This window comes from Perna viridis, chromosome 6, assembly GCF_037379345.1.
Source record: "Perna viridis isolate PV_CMFRI_1.1 ecotype Kerala chromosome 6, ASM3737934v1, whole genome shotgun sequence".
Taxonomy (NCBI): Eukaryota; Metazoa; Mollusca; class Bivalvia; order Mytilida; family Mytilidae; genus Perna; species Perna viridis.
Genome location: NC_142450.1, coordinates 43,316,648 through 43,333,766, shown reverse-complemented (window position 1 = coordinate 43,333,766; position 17,119 = coordinate 43,316,648). Strand labels below are relative to the sequence as shown.

Sequence of the window (17,119 nt, the reverse complement as noted above, 5' to 3'; positions counted from 1 at the left end):
GCAATTTTCAACTTGTTAAGTTTCTCTACATCACACTATCATGGAAAAAAGAAATTTTATTATAAAAATATGATAAATATAAGTAGTTGTACATCTGACCTTGTACATTTTTTAAGCTTTTCATGACTGAACCTCCATCAATATATCGTAATTCTATTGAGTAAATGTTTTTGTTTTATTGCTTGTAGATGTGGCCGAAGCAGTATTTCTTCGCTGTATGACTGACAACAGGAAGAATCCAGAACATAAAGACTATGCTGTTGTGTTTAATTATGAATTTCTGGATGATGCCTATGCTTGTTGGGGAGAGAAGGGAGCAAGTGAAATTGGTTCAGGTTCAGGTATGAAATCTTGATTTATCATGAGAGATGATTCTTTCATAAATGAAAAAATTAATAAGTAGATAACAAAAACAAATCAATAGTGGCTGATGTCTATTATATCCCATGGGATGGATGGATTTGGAATATCACATGGCATTTGGAATATCATATGTGAAAAATGATATTTTTTTCTATGAAGATAAGTTTATTATAAAGTTCTGTATAAGACTTTCGCACTTGTCTTTATTGAATCCCTTTGACTGAGTAATTTGTAATCTCATTACCTAAATATTGATACAGTTAAACCTGTCCATAGTGACCTTTCTCAAGGGCCATTGATAAAAAATCACTATATGCAGGTAATCAAGATTTTCAAAACAAAATATATTTCCTTGTTTAAAGTATTGAAAACATGGGTTGTGTCATTACATTTATTTCATTATTGACACACAGTTGTATTTGTTACATTTTCCCATATCTTTTCTTTTTCTATTACCATTTATAATGTATTTTTAGGTACTACAATGCCTGAATAAGCAATTTCATTATTTAAAAATCAATATTAGCACAATGTTTACATTAAAACACATTAAATACAATTCTGATATTAATATATACATGTATCCAAAGCTATTCTATTTGAAAGATGATTTTCCTTAGCAATTATGTAAAATATATTCACTCATTAATGAAGATTATTTTTAACTCAGTTTTTTATTGGTAAATCTTAATCTTGTTCACTAACTGTATAAAAAAGGCATAAATGAGAATGGTTTCATTGGCTGCCCTAAATTCTGTTTCATACAAGATCTTGTTTTGAACAAGATAAAAAAAATGTCATAGCACCAAAAAAGTCACTCTGTACAAGGATTTTCATTTGGAGGAACGGTTTTTGATTGTCGATAGTCACATTTTGACAGACTGTCTTTATATAGGGGTAAAATGCATGGACATTTCTTGGGAGGGATATAAAAAGGTTGCAGCTGGCAGGAGGGGGTTGCTAGTACAGGTTTTACTGTAGTAATTATGCTGAAGTATTCTATTATTTTTATGTAGGAAGTGTGTATGGAGAAGACTTCAAACTAACCAAAGGTGCCAGAGCTTACACATCAGATTCATCTGAAATGAAGAAAAACCATCCTTTAATGATAATGGTATGTGTCCATCCCTAAATGACAGAGCAATGTTTTATCTTTAACACATTTTAGCATTTTGTAGCTGCATATATTTCCATGCCTAGTTCATTGATTCAATTCTTCAATTCTTTTATTGCTAGTCAAGTTTTGTCAATGAAAAAAATTTAACTTCATTCCCTTTTGTTATTAGGTGGAACAAATGATTGTCATATGCTATCTCAACTTCTGATCGGCCAATTTTTTAAGATAAACTTTTCTTCAAACACAGGTGCCAGTGGGTTGAAATTTTAATGAGTTGTTGACCTCTAAATCCACAACAAATAATCCACTTTTTATTTGGCACATGTGGCTGTTACCACTCAAAGTTGCCTTAAAACACCATGTGGAAACACATTTTTTGCATATGTGCACCTGTAGAATTCTACCAAACCAAGGTTTTGCATACTTGGCAGGAAAGACTTAAGGAGGAGCTTTCAAGTTTTTATACCCCCATATAAGATGGGACGTATCATGGTATACCATTGTCCGTCATGCCATACATCCGTCGTCAACACTTCGGACAATAACTCAATAACACTTTCACCAACTTTTATGAAACTTTGGTGAATTGTTCATATCTATTGGCGCAAGCTGCCTTTCGATTTTTATAAATTTAAGATTTTTTGTTTCCGTGTTATGAATTTTTTTACTTAAAAAAGGGGGATTTTCAAGTTTTCGGGTCAATAACTCAAAAACACTTTTACCAACTTTTATGAAACTGTGGTGAATTGGTCATATCTATGGACATAAGCTCTGTTTCAATTTTTATAAATTTCAGATTTTTCATTTCCTTGTTATGAATTTTTATACTTAAAAAGGGTAATGATGATAGACTAATAGATATAAAAGGTACTTGGTAACCTTGTCAGAAAAGTGTGATTTAAACAAGACAGAAATGTATGGGTGAAAAATCAAGACAACAAACTTAAAATTAAACCTGAGATAGCCATGATAGTGCCAAATTTTTTGTGCATTTTTTATTTACTTTTTTTTTAAGGGGGAGTATTTGACAGGGCTCACAGTATTTCTAGTTGATCATGTAAATTCATTAAAACATAAGGACAAGTTGAAAGGGCAACTGGAGTATCAGGCTCTTTATTCTTCATTGAAGTTTTTGTTTTATGTCTTAGGCAATTCATGTCAAAAACCCACCAAACTCACTCCTAATTCTTGTTGAGAAACAGTTGTTGATCACATATTCAAGTTTTTTATTTGGTTGTTGCTCTTTTGAGAAAAAAAGATATAGATTGTGTATGAAATTGGAACTTTGCAAGATTTGTTGTTCTTGATTTGCTAAGATTTTGGTTAATTTTATTAGGGGATGAATGTAATACAGATCTGAATACAGAAAGGACTATTGTTACTAAAGATATATCATATGTAGACTGAAAAAGCATTATTTGTTTGGTGGGTTTTTTTACACCATGAATCACTTAACCATTGGCAATGTCAGAAGATTATGTGGACTGGTACTTAATAAAACATGGTTGTGTCTCCCCCCCCCCCCACTTAGGTGAGGGGACATATTGTTTTTGGTCTGTCCATCACAAAGTTTGTCAATGCAACTCCTCTGAAACTACTGAACCAAATTTTATGAAACTTGGTATTAAGCAAGAACTTCATATGTAGTTGAGCTTATTACCAGGAAGTTTTGATCCCCAGTTTTTGTAGGAGTATTGCCCCTTTGAACTTAGAAATTTGCCAAAATCCTCATAAATTACCTTGTCAGTGCAACTTCTCTGAGACTACCAAATCATTTTTATGTAACTTGGTATGTAGCAAGAACATAATATGTTCTGCATATTACCAGGAAACTTTGTTACTTCAATATTTGTAGGAGTTATGCCCCTTTTAACTTAGAAATTTGCCAAAAATCCTCATAAGTTACCTTTTCATTGCAACTCCTCTGAAACTATTGAAAAATTTTACAAAATGTGGATACTGCAAGTGGATCCAGTTTGCGGGATTAGGGGAGACATAAAAACAAACTTTAATTTTTTATTGTATTTCTTTGATTGAAATCAACTGTTCTCAGAATATGACTCTGGTCTTGTAAATGGTAGAAAATCCTAACAACCTTCCACAATCACTGGTAATAAAAAAAGAAACTGGCATTCGTTTACTGTTAAACTTTGCGGATGACCTCAAAGAGCATTTACTGATTTTAAACTTTGTAGGTGACCTTAAAGAGAGAGCATTTATTGACCTCTATGTTAAACTTTGTAGGTGACCTCAAAGAGAGAGGATTTACTGGCACATCCTCTTGTTACAGCCTTGTTACGACACAAGTGGAACAGTTTTGGAAGATTATTTTACTACATCAATTTCTTCGTCTACGCCATTTTCCTAGTGTTCCTGACAGGATACATTGTTACAACTAAAGCTCCATTTGAATCGTAAAATTATCTTCTCTTTCTATTTAGTCCAAACTCTTTCTTAGTTTTTAGTTCATGATGTTGTCTTCACTTTTTTATACAATTTTTCATAGAAAACTAGATGCAATTAGCCATTCATAAATGTTTACTTCTTATTTTGAACTTTAACTTCTTATCTTATCTTTCAAATGAACTACTATCCAATTTTTCTCAGAATTCAATATGAGCATGACATGTATAATCATAACATCAAGGATTTTAACTTGTTTTTTTTTTTTTTTTAGATTTTGACTTAATAAAGACTGAATTTTAGCAAAAATACAGTACATTAGTATGCAACATGTTTATCACTTTTGATACAATATTAATACATTTTTATGTTTATTTCAGTGCTCTGAAAATTTCTAGCAGTAATTACACGTTGTATTCATGTGAAGATGTGGACAATTTGGGATGGAAACAACATATATTTGCTAAGATTGGGAAGTATGTCATTATGGCATTGGCTGCTTGGAATCTTCTAAGAGAGGTAAGTATTTGTTTAGAGGCCAAACAAAACAGCTTTTATGTTTATTGTAACCCATATGTTGTCCTGTCACTGATTGTTTTACTCATTATGTCTTTATTATGCCATGACACAATGTATTAGACTGCACTATCATATACATGATATACCATGAAAGTATTATTGTTTCAAAAAATAGATTAGAATGTGGATTTTTTTCGTCTAAAAATCAGAATTATTGAAAGAATTTTCACACTGATAATCAAATACATGTACTTTTCATTTCAATCTTTTGATGATTTTGTCACTATTTTAATTGCCTGGGTGGTCTTTAGTAGTGTTTTCTCCTCAAGTGTGGAAGAATGTGGGTTAGATGCCTTGGTTGAAATATACCAAAGACTCTATGATTGGTAGTTGCTGCTTCTCTGCCAGGTACATAACATATTTGCGATAGAGTGAAGATTTGTTTGTTTGTTGGGGTTTAACATCCGAGCAGCAATATTTCAGCTATATTCAGACGATGAACATGAAATTGATGATAAAATGAAATGAAATGAAAAAGGGATGGGACACAAGGACAATGGGGTCAATAAAAAATTGAGATTGCCACTGGAAATAGGTAGAGGTGGGTAGGGTTGGGCAATTTAGCCTCCTGTGGCGGAGCCCTATGGTTCCTACTCCGGAAGAATACCACAGTGGGGTTTTTTAACATGCGAGGAACGTGGCATCTTTCCCAACACGGTGCACCGCTATGGTTTGCAGTCAGGTTTTCCGTATTATAGCCTGACAACCCCAGCATGTAACATGCCAGGGGTACCCCATTCCACCACCTGGGGCACACATCCCAGTTGCTCTTTGGACAGAGCGCCCTAGCCCCCGGCTAGGGTTCTGAGCACTATTTAGTCACCTTTTACGACAAGCTTAGCGCTGCTGCAGGCCTATTCTTTTTACACACGGACCTGCACGGGGCGATAGAGTGAAGATGGGTTGGCTCAGATTCAGAATGATATGTACAAATTGGTGTAGGTTGTTGTACAGTACCTGAACCGATCCATGCAACAAAAATTGGGATCAGTCATTAATCACCGATCAGTTTCCATTCAGTCATCGATCTGTCAAACCGATCCATTTAACTGGTGATCACATCATGTGACCACAGAGCGGTCAATGTATTTTACACTCTTTGTTGTTTTCTTTGTCAATTTTACACATATTTACACAATATAATAGATTTAAACATCAATTCATACTTTTATTTTACTTTTCTTTTATTTAAAGCAGGTCTTGCGTCATTTTGCATAACAAAACTGTGATCAGATCGGTCACTGGTGATCGGTCATCGATCTGTCTAATTGTTGCGCAGATTGGTTTAAGGACTGTAATCTGTCAGCTAGCATATCAAAGAATGGTGCTCAGTGTGTAGACTGACACAAAGCAAAGTCTGCTTAAATGATCAAACATTCTCATTCTTAAATGCTTAAAATATCTGTCATAGGATGTTAAATCACAATTAATCAATTACTTTTTGAAATTCATGATTATACACAGCAGAATTGTTCATTATGTTTGTTTTATCATACCTTTAGAAACAAAGAGAATTAATTTTAATGATCATTCCTTCCAATGTCATTAAAATGTTAGCTGGCTGCAGTCTTCAATTTTTTGGATTTCTTTCAAAGTTTGGGGAGCAAAAAACTTTGATGGATTAATTTTCACAGAAATCTGTTGGGAGTTCGGTATATATCGCACATTTAAGCTAATAGCTTGTATAGAACCTTCACTTCTTGTCGGATTCCTTTCAAACTTATGTGACGTGATGTTATCATAGAAAAGCCTGACTTGGATTGATTTTCACAGAAATCTCAGAAGGGGACAACTTCCAGGGACTAACTGTCTATTATGAGGGCATGTAGTATATTTAAACAGGCTTAAAAACATTCTTGCATTTCAATTTTTTATACAAATAATTTTCCTAATAAATTCTTGATGTTTTTGCTATTAAAAGTACTGGTTGATTTATTATTCTTTCTATCCATTAGCTCCTACAAGTATACCAAGCAAAGCTGAACTACTTAGGTTGGGAGAATTTGATAGAATGGGTGACATATGTGTGTGCTCTATTATTGGTGATAGACTTTTCAGGATGTCAAAGGACCTCAGGATACAGATATGTAAGTTTGTGCACATTTGTCAATATGATATAATATTAATAACTAAAAAATGGTTTGGTAGTAAATTGTGGTAAAATGCTAGACCTTAGAATTTTTAAAGAAGACATCATTTCATATTGTCATGGTTACCTTGTTTTCATTTTAATGAGACTTAAAATGCTGATAATGTGTTCAGATTTATCGTGTGCAAGCTGATTGTTTACAAATTATGAATGGGTCATATAGTTTTGGAAATAGAATAGATGTACCTCAACAACTAAATTTTAACAGTTTAAGACAAACCCAATTTTTGGGATTTTTCTTTCTAATATTAACTTCTTTTGGTTTGAATGTAGTTGAGCAGTCATATTTTTAATACAATGTATACTGATCTATATATAAAATTGACTACTTTGATAATAATTTTAACAGGATTGGCAATGGTCATTAGGAGCTGTTGCTATATTTCTAGCGTGGATTGAGCTAGTGTTGTTCCTCCAGAAGTTTCCAGCATTGGGAATCTATGTGGTGATGTTTAAGGACATTTTGAACACATTCATACAATTCTTCATTGTATTTGTGTTATTCATTGTGGCCTTTGCCCTTGGATTCTACACACTCCTACAAAATCAGGTATGATGATAGATCTCTTATACAGATGGAGGAAGAATTTCTTTGAATTTAGATGGATACTTACAGTATAACTCAAACAAAAATGGATCAAAAGAAAGAGTATGATTGATCTAATTGTTCAGCAATTACTCTAAAGTTACAAAAAAAATCCCTCATTCAATATTTTCAAAGATACTTGTTTTGATGCTATAGCTGACATAAATGAATCAGAACCAAAGATTGAGTAGGTTTTATACACCTATTATAGTATGGTTCTGTACTTGTCCTTCTTGTTGTTGTCCCATGTCTTCACAGTCAGTCGTCTGTAGACACTTTGTTTTCATGTAATAACTTGAATATTAGTTAATTTTTAAATTTCATAACAAAATTCCAACCCAGAAAAGGAAGGTTGGCAATGATTTTGAGGATTATGGATTCAACTGTTTTAGAAAAAGGGGCCAAAATCAAGTGTTTTATAGAATTTGATTACTGTAATTGTACTTTTTTTTCTGGTGTATAAATTTTCACTGATTTTGTGATTGACCAATATCAGCAGAAATAAAAACTACTCGCGAACTTACACACGCTTTTTGAGGTAAATGTGCATGTTTTAACTGTGATGTGACTTATTACGATGCAGTTGGATAAAGGCAATAATGATCCAAGCTGACGGTTATCGCAAAGACACATTTATTGTACTTAAAATCAGTCAATTGTGTAATTACTAACACCTTGGACAGAAGACTTATAGACCCCACGTGACAACTTACGTTGTTCTTTGATTGATAGTGATTGTAAATAACCCAATCATTACATTTTTTAACAGCTGCAGAAAATTTGCAAACATATATTAGTATGACACAGTAGTCGTAGTTGTCCCTAGACACTTAGTTTTTCTTGTGATAACTTGAGTATTAGTTTGTTGATCTTTTTAAACTTTATAACTATATTTTAAACCTCAAAAGGAAGATTAATATTGATCTTTGGGGGGTTATGGCCCCAACTGTTTAAGAATTAGAGGTGAAAAAGCGGCCAAAAACAAGTATTTTATGTGATTCAACTGTTTAACTCCAATAACAAATTTATTTTTGGTGTTGTGACTTGGGTCAAGTAGGGGTCACAAAGGGGCCAGAAAAATGTATTTTTTTCTGTTATCTTGACGATAGCTTGTTTATTTCAGATATGATTTTAAAATTTCTTTTTGATAAATTCCTCATGAAAATCTTCCCTGCGGTTTTTAATCAGATTTCGGATATCTTTTACAGTTTCCGAGTTATATGGAGCAAAAGGGAACCACAACTCTAAAAAATTGACTTTTTAAAAATTTTTGTTGTGATTTTGAAAATATTTTATAATTGGATTTTATATGAAAATCCTAGTCTTAATACAGGAGCTTTGAGAAATATTTAACCCTACCATTTTTTGTTTTTGAGATACTGTGGTACAAAAGAATAATCAATGGAACCAAGGTTATAGTGGTAATCAAAAGAATGTAATCAGTAATCCATGAATTCATCCTGAAGCAGACATTTGTACATGCATTTAAATTGAATTTCAAAATATTGCGCAATATTGTGTTCTAATGAACTGTTACTCCCTGTGTTCAATGTGTCAAAAACTAATATTGTGTCCACACTTGTCTTAAGTAAACAGAGTTCGACTGGCTGGGGTCATATCATATTGCACTCGGCAAAGCTTTTTATTTACATTCCTTGTGGTGTAAAAAATTCTTGAGAACATTCTATTCTAAAATGTTTAAGATGACCTATCAATTAAAAAAATCTGTACTGTAAACCTTTTTGTGGTTCAGTGTTATTTTTTTCATATTTCTTTGTTTTATTAAACACTATCTTAAAGCCATCATATTACTTTTATCAGGAACCCTTTGACACTGTGTGGCAAGCACTAATAAAGACCACAGTCATGATGATTGGAGAATTTGAGTATGATTCTATCTTCAACCATGAAGACCGAGACAATCTTTTTGAGAACAAGGTGTTTCAAGAAGAAATTACATACATATTGTTCATTGTATTCATGGTGATCATGTCAATCATCATCATGAACTTACTGGTAAGTTTACTGTTATTGTTACAATTAAATCTAAAATAAGAATAATTACATTCACTGTACATATCCGGGGGTTGGGAATGTAAGGGGTCCTTTCTGGCTGGAAATGACCCTTCATCTTAAAGAAAACTATATGGTTTCTTAACGAATGGCCCTTTCAGATTGTAAATATCTTTAAATAATCCTGAAAAATGGCCACTTTTCAAAGTTTTCTTCCAAGCCACTGCATATCATTAAATATGATTATCTTTAATTAGGCTAAAAACCACTAATTCCACTTCCCATAGGCTTCTATGCTAATTTCACAATATTCAATGGCTTCTCTGGACTTTATCTTAACTTTAACCTGCAGAGGACTATATATCAGCATGATTCTATATATGTCAGCTCTTAATCCTCAGAATGGCATGTGGGGTTAGCAGACTTGCAGTGCAGTACTGGTCACCGGAAGTGAAGGGTCTATAAATAGCATGGGAAATCCCAGTGTTTTCACAAGATAGGGGTATATTTAAAAATCATTATGGAGATTAGGCTTCACATCACAAGAAGCAAAATGCACCTATAAAATGTACAGAAATGTTTTTCCTTTCAGAAACTGTTTGATTTTTTTAAATAAGATGAGAACTTTTTTCTCAGCACTATGAGGAACAGGGGTAATTTCTGCGTAGGACTATTTTTGCGTATGTTCCAAATGCTCATTGGTTGAATTGGTGGTCTGTAACCTAATTAGGGTTATAATTGATGTTTCATGAGTAAATAGGATGTATTTCTAGCTATTTATATAGGCCACGCCCACAATTACCAAACTACTTTTATTGATTTGTTGTGTATTGCATTTCTGAAAACAAGATAAAAAATAACTGAATTGGTTTTCACTGTCACAAATGCAGATGAAATATGGTAAGAGAAACATGTCAAATTGTAAATATATGAATTGAATCAGATAAGTTTTTGGTATCTACAGACTTGAATACAATGAACATGGAAAATGAAGTGTATGATTTAAAATCAATTCTATGAATACTTTTTTTTTCTAACTGTTTTATATAGGTTCTTGCAAATTTCTGTATAAAAATAATATAATACTACTTTATAATGAAGTATTTGATACTCTGTGACAGGTTGGTTTGGCTGTAGATGATATTAAAGCTGTACAAGAACAAGCTGCATTAAAGAGAATGGCTATGCAGGTATTGTATTGAATCTTTTTTTCTGATGTATTTTGACTTGTGTATAAAAAAAACATCACATGTCTTTCACCAGTGACCCTTATCAGTTTCTATATACATTTTGTTTCCACTATATAGTTTTTGTCACTATTTGATTTGGGTTTGACTGATTTTACTGGTTGTTTCTATTTTATGCAGATATTGCTCATGTCATTCATACAATGTTTCAAAACCTTTCTTTTTTCATGGAAAATGTGTAGTTACTGGAATTACCAAGTTTTGTTGTAAGACATCAAGGATTTTTTTTTTAATTTCAGGTTGAACTAGCATTGGATGTAGAGAGGATTGTTCCTGAATTTTTTAGGAGGCGATTTGTTATACAGAAACAGAAAATCAAACCTAACGAGAGAACATTAAATCCACTGAAAAAGTTATCTAATATTGAGGCAGGAGATTTGTCATCGGCAACAATTTCTAAAGCTTTAAACCCCGAATTGGTAAGCTAAACTAACATGTCAAATCGAATAAAAGCAAGTAATCATTTGTAATAAAAATGTGTGCCACAAGTATCTCACATTGACTCTATATGCATTGTGTTATTTATGCTGTGGCAAAACGTAATTGAGGTATATGCTGTCAAGTCATCACTCCCAGATATGTTATCTTTGTTGATGCTTTTAATCATCTGTTTTTGACTTGAAGATGATGTTTTATTAGCATGAAACTTAAAACCTGTTGATATATGCTTTGACAACAACAAAAATGGAAAGTTCAGCATTGACATATTTTCTTTTTTCTTCTATCATATATTATATTTCTAATTAAGGTTTTTCATTAAAAAATTTCTAATTAAATTTAGGATGTAATTGAAAAATTGCAAGAAAGCCAAGAAGATCTACAAAAGGATGTGAAGAAGTTGAAATCACACATCAAAGACATACAGGCTCAGAACAGCCGTCTTGAGAACATGATAATTGCCTTGCTGAAGAAGGAGGACATCAAATATGAAGACGAAGACTATCAGGAAGCTGATGCTCTACAGTTCATATAAATTGAAATGGATTTTGTCACATTAACAGTTTTATTAAGAATTATTGTTGTTTAATTAGATAGATCGGAATGAAAATGAAATTTTATACATTTTTATGTTTGATAAGTGACTTTTTCCTAGTACCTAAATACCTCGTGATTGTATTGCTGATGTCAGGGTATTTACTTAGATGAAATATTGAGATAAAGCTGTATGTGTTTGTGAGACTGCTATAGCTGTCTTAGTTTACGTATTACTATGTATAATATGTATATTGATAGCATAGCACAAATGTTTCCCTGTACTAAAACAATATTATGTTGTGTGTTTTTGTTTCTTTTTTGTAATTACTGACTAATACTTTCATTTGTGAGAGTAGAAATTATTGATAGAAACTGGAATTATTTTTGTAATGATCTTCATAGGCAAAATACTGTAAAATAGAAAACTGTGATAGAACCAAATATCTTGTTTTTGTGGCTTTTGATCAAACCACAAGTTGTCAATAAATGTAATATTTCTTTGGAAAAATTAGATGCTACAGTGTAAAATTGAAATTGACAAATTCAAAACTCTATGAATTAGCAAATATGTTGACAACCACAAATTAAAGTACCTTCATAGTATCAATGACCATCTATCCTTAGAAGTACTTTAACTCAGCTCAAGCAAGAAAATCAATATTCAGATAATGATCAACAATAATGTGTAATTATAAAAAATACATTTTTTGACAATTGCATGAGTATGTCGATATCACATAATGATTATTAATAATCTCCAATTATGTAAAATATAATTATTGGATAAGTGTGACCTACACAGAGATGGTAATTGCTCTACTAGCAAGTTAATCCCGGGAACCATTTATAAGTGGTTTTTCTTCCTTTACACTTTAGGTTCTATGTCACAGCTTTGTATTTTCTTCACTGTTTCTGTTCACTATGTTGTAGTCAGGTAACAAGGATTACCAAGATGGAACATACGATGGGTTGTATTTTATGTGTGATATTTAACCATTTACTGTTCGTTTTTCAACATTAATTTTATTTTGGTGTCTCGGGTCCAAAACTGCAATAGGATTTGTTTTCCTGTACATTATGTATGCAGAAACATGTTTCAATACTTGTTTGATATTATACTGTAGGTTGAATTTTTTTCTCTTGGTGCATTGCAGTGCTTTTCCTTCATGAAATCCATTTTATACTACATAATATTTACTTACATTTATAAGACTTTATAGACTTAGCTCTGTTAAGGAATGGTAATTATGTATATTTTTAATTAGATTGCCATACAAGACTTGTACACAGTAGATTTTAATCTTATATATATGATATAGCATATACGTATTTAGACTAAGATAGAAAATCATATGGTATGTTGAAGGTAATAAAAATATCATGTCATAGGAGTAGGAAACAGACTGCTGGTTGTATTACATTGTTTAATGTTAGTGGTATACTGTACATATTTCAAAAATCCATGCATGCAGAAATTATGTTGTTTTTTTATTTATTATTGAAATGTGATTTAAATGGAAGGCTGTTGACTTCTTTCTCATTTTTTTCAGTATTGATCAGTTAATGATTTTTAAATTATCTGGAATTTATACCTTTGGAAAATAGGGGGGACATTTCTGATTATTTTTGGTGACTATACATATTAATTTACTTTTATGTTAACTCTCATTATACTCCGCATCACATAAATAACATACTGTTAAAATTTGAATAAAAATATTTTCTACGACTTTATTGACACCTACCTTCATTTAAATTGTCTTAAATGACTTGCTCATTCGTTTAGCCAAACGGCTTCTCCCTAAACATTGAATCGTTAAATTCCGGTCAGATTTTAATTCTCGGTGCCAATATTTACATTGTAAAAAGTCGGCCATGTTTACAGTGATCGGGTTGCTAGGAGATGTTGTTTACGTTTAAATGGTTTGTCCAAAAACCGAAGAACCCAGAATGCATTTCGGCGTTATTTCGGATATCTCAGATTTATTTTACGCGAACAACATACAATACCGAGAAGTTGATCAAGCAGACGATTGTCACCGGAGTTCGACGGGAACTTACGAACTTTGTTTGTAAACAAATTGTCCCGTAGAAACCAACATGGCGGATATTAGTATGGGATTTTCCCGTAAGGATTTGTTACGCATGATTTAAGCTAATAAGCGACTTGTTTAGGGAGAAGCCGTTTGGCTAAAGGAATGAGCAAGTCATTTAAAACAATTTAAACGACAGTAGGTGTCAATAAAGTCGTAGAAAATATTTTTATTCAAATTTTAACAGTATGTTATTTATGTGACGCCGAGTATAGAAGATTGACTTCTGTCTGGTATCCATTTTTTCAGTGTATTCTTGATTTTCACAGTTTGTGAAGAAAGCTACCTGTGTCTATATTCTATTATTTGATGTTTTTGTTTCCCAATTACGGGCTTTAAACACCCAAAAATGGAGCCTGGTTAAAATGTGCTGTGATTTACAACAGCTCCTTGATGTGAGCATCCTAGTTCTATGACATGTTTCTTGTACTTTTATTTATGAAAACATGTAGTGAATTGCAGTCATTGATTATATATTTGTAGTATTTTTACAATGTTAATTTATATTGATAGTTAATTCATATTGAATGCTATACTTTTTTTTCTGTCTTTGATACAAAATACAATTAAATAAACATAAATACTATTTTTGTATTATGATTTTATATCATATTAACATAAAGGCTTGGTTGATATGTGATTTGTTGTAATTTGTGATGTATACATTTGACCTGTTTATATGTAATTTTTAAACACATTTTATGTTGTTCCTTCCAAAGAAAGTATAAGGATTATAGTATACAATTTATTCCTTCTTTATAAGTACTAGTGCTTGAATTTTTGTTGATAGGAAGTGTCAGATAATTTACAAGTTGTTTTTGTTATGAAGATACTAATTAAAATTTGAATCCTTTGTTGGAAGATGATACAGCATATAGCAATTTAATGCAGATTCTTTGAAATATGACGCAACTTGTAGATTTATAGAACAGAAATCTTTAATTTCAATTTTTATTTGTGAAAGAAAAGTTGCATCAATAAGAATTTGTCTTACCATGTTTTATGGAACATTGTTTAATTATGGTTAGAATGGGGTAAATAAATTTCATTTGTTATTTTACTGACCGTAAATCAATAACTACTGATTCTTTGAAGTGTTATTTTATGGAAATTCATATATTTGAAGAAATTCACAAGGTTGATTGTAATATAAAGTGCTTTATAAATCTTTAATTATCTGGGTATGTTTTTGTGGGATATTTATTTAATGTAGAAGCTATTTTAAAACCTTCCTTGGGTGGTGCCAATTAGAAATAGATCTGATTTTGACCTAATCATTGTTTATGTTTTGTTGTTTCTATTTATTATTTATACAGAAATCTATATTGTATATATCCTATGTTAAATTTCACATAAAAATAGGAAAGATAATGTATGAAAAATACTATTTCATATGATATTTATATCTTTATAATACTGAAAGTTATGTAACAAAACAAACACTTTAATCACATTAGAGTGAAGCATGTGTAATCTGAACCCTGAATAAATCGAAAACCAGTCAATATTAAAAATGAAGTCCTTTCATATCTGGTAATATGTATTTTGAGCCTGAGTAAACTGAACACCTGTCTAAACCAGACAAATTTCAAAGTCTGAAAGATGTTCAGAATAGACAGATTTCATTGTATTTATAAATATAAACTTGTACTTCTAATCAAAATGTTTATGTATTTACATTAAAAGTACAAATATTTCTTGAATATACTTGACCTAGTGAGTGTACCCTTTTATTATATGTACATATTTATATTGACATAAATCAATCTCATGTACTCAAGAGAACTCTAATTTGTGGAGGTTGATTACTGTAAACCTATTGATTTTCATGATAGCATATTTTCACATAATTCATGTAAAGCCAATATACAGAAAAGTCTGAAAGGGGGTCAAAAATTTAAAACACATGGGCAGAAACACATTTGATGATATTTAAACTGATATGGACAAGCAATAAGTAAGACAAAATCAAATATTTACACAGAGACAAGCAGCTCAAATCCATCAGAAAATCTTGGGTGAACTCAGAATTACATGTGCTCCAGAAGGGTGTGCAATTCTTGCTTCATTTTTGTTGAATGAACCTACCAGTATTTTGCATTAGGTTGGGTTTTTGTTCCCTCTTTGAAACAAAAATAATAAAGAGTATATAATAAGAAACATTAACTTTATATGTAAACAGGAATTAAAATATGATTTTGCACCTCTTTAGTTTTCAATCTTTTGTTAACTACACTTTCAGCAGGCAAAACAAGGTTAACTTTCCACTCTTTGTCTGCATGCAACTAAAACAACAGTTTATTATATAAAGCATGAAAATAAAAATCAAGTTCTTAGGAAAAAGCTTTTATACATGACTACACAAAAATATAGTTGTATTATGTTATGGCAATGTTTCCTTCACCTGTAAAACAATGACTAGTGTATGGATCTCTTTGATATTGTACCACAATGAAACACAACTTTAAAAACAAATGTTTAGTTTGACTTTTTGGGTCCAAAAGTCAACAAAAACGTGCATTTAAGAAAACGTCTGTGATTTGCTGCTTTTTTTACTAGTACGGTAGTTAGAATTATTTAAAGCCTTGAATTCTAGGGGTTCTTTGATAAGCTGAATCTTACCATTGATTGAAAATAATATTTTTTGCCACATTTTCAAGGTGCTTTAATCAGGTACCAAAATTAAACTTTGTTTGAATTTGTAAAATATGTAATTTAATGCTGAATTTCTTATTTTTATTTTGGATCATAAGATGTAAATTTCTAATTTTAAGCAATAGCATTCACTCTGAGTCAAAAACCTTAATAACTGTGTCAATTATTTGATCACATTCAAAATTGAAAAGTGTCCATACTTGCCCCTTCTGTTCAGGGTTCAACATCTACTGTCTTATCAAGCTGTGCCCTGTGGAACATTTTATTCCATGTTATCATTTGGTAGACTATTATTAATTGCTCAAGTATCAAATTCATGTTTTTTACTGTACTAATTTTGTAGTAAGTTTATTCTGCTAATGTATTATTTTCATTTTATATTGTCCTCTTGTGCAGTAGTTAACATAGATAACTTCTGGGAATAGAGTTGGTATTCCCTTGGTTTAATGACCATTGCCTGGTAATTTCCTTAAGTAGTTTACTGAACAATAGACAGAGACTTAATCTTTCTATCATTGCATAGGTATTTTTAAAAATCTTTGTGTGATAGAAAGTTTAAATCTCCTTCTCAGTTGTCTAGTTACTACCTAGGGAAGGCCTTAACTTGCTGAAGTTAACCACTGTGTTATTGCAAGTTGTATTTAGATTAAAGCTCTTTTAATAAAATGTATTAAAAATGTTTCTTGTTTTCCTATTGCTATTGATTTGTTGTTGAAAATGGTGTGGAGTACAGTGCTTTGGAGTTCTATCTTGAATGCTTTTACAGTTTACAACAGATTTGGTTTTTTCACAACCCTTTAAGGAATGTACATGTACAAAAGCCCATGGAGCTCATTTTTCTAGACTATGAAAAAAAAAATTTATAATGTGTAATATTTTATATATCTAATGAAAACATGCATTATGGAAACCAAGATTTTTTTTTTCGAATGTCTATCA

At 31.5% G+C, this 17,119-nt stretch overlaps 1 protein-coding gene across 7 annotated transcripts in view; it reads left to right on the top strand.

Annotated features, from left to right (window-relative positions):
* LOC148615079 (transient receptor potential cation channel subfamily A member 1 homolog) overlaps positions 1 to 16,859 on the top strand; it is a 38,729-nt gene extending 21,870 nt beyond the window's left edge. For all 7 annotated transcript variants that reach the window (XM_088589754.1, XM_088589753.1, XM_088589758.1 and 4 more), the window contains 10 exons: positions 189 to 341; positions 1,380 to 1,477; positions 3,725 to 3,894; positions 4,264 to 4,402; positions 6,418 to 6,549; positions 6,961 to 7,161; positions 9,019 to 9,213; positions 10,332 to 10,400; positions 10,697 to 10,876; positions 11,239 to 16,859. In XM_088589754.1, coding sequence (XP_088445880.1) covers positions 189 to 341; positions 1,380 to 1,477; positions 3,725 to 3,894; positions 4,264 to 4,402; positions 6,418 to 6,549; positions 6,961 to 7,161; positions 9,019 to 9,213; positions 10,332 to 10,400; positions 10,697 to 10,876; positions 11,239 to 11,430 — 1,529 coding nt within the window. In that variant the 3' untranslated portion in view covers positions 11,431 to 16,859. The remainder of the gene's footprint in view (positions 1 to 188; positions 342 to 1,379; positions 1,478 to 3,724; positions 3,895 to 4,263; positions 4,403 to 6,417; positions 6,550 to 6,960; positions 7,162 to 9,018; positions 9,214 to 10,331; positions 10,401 to 10,696; positions 10,877 to 11,238) is intronic.
* The last annotated feature ends 260 nt before the right edge of the window (positions 16,860 to 17,119 follow it).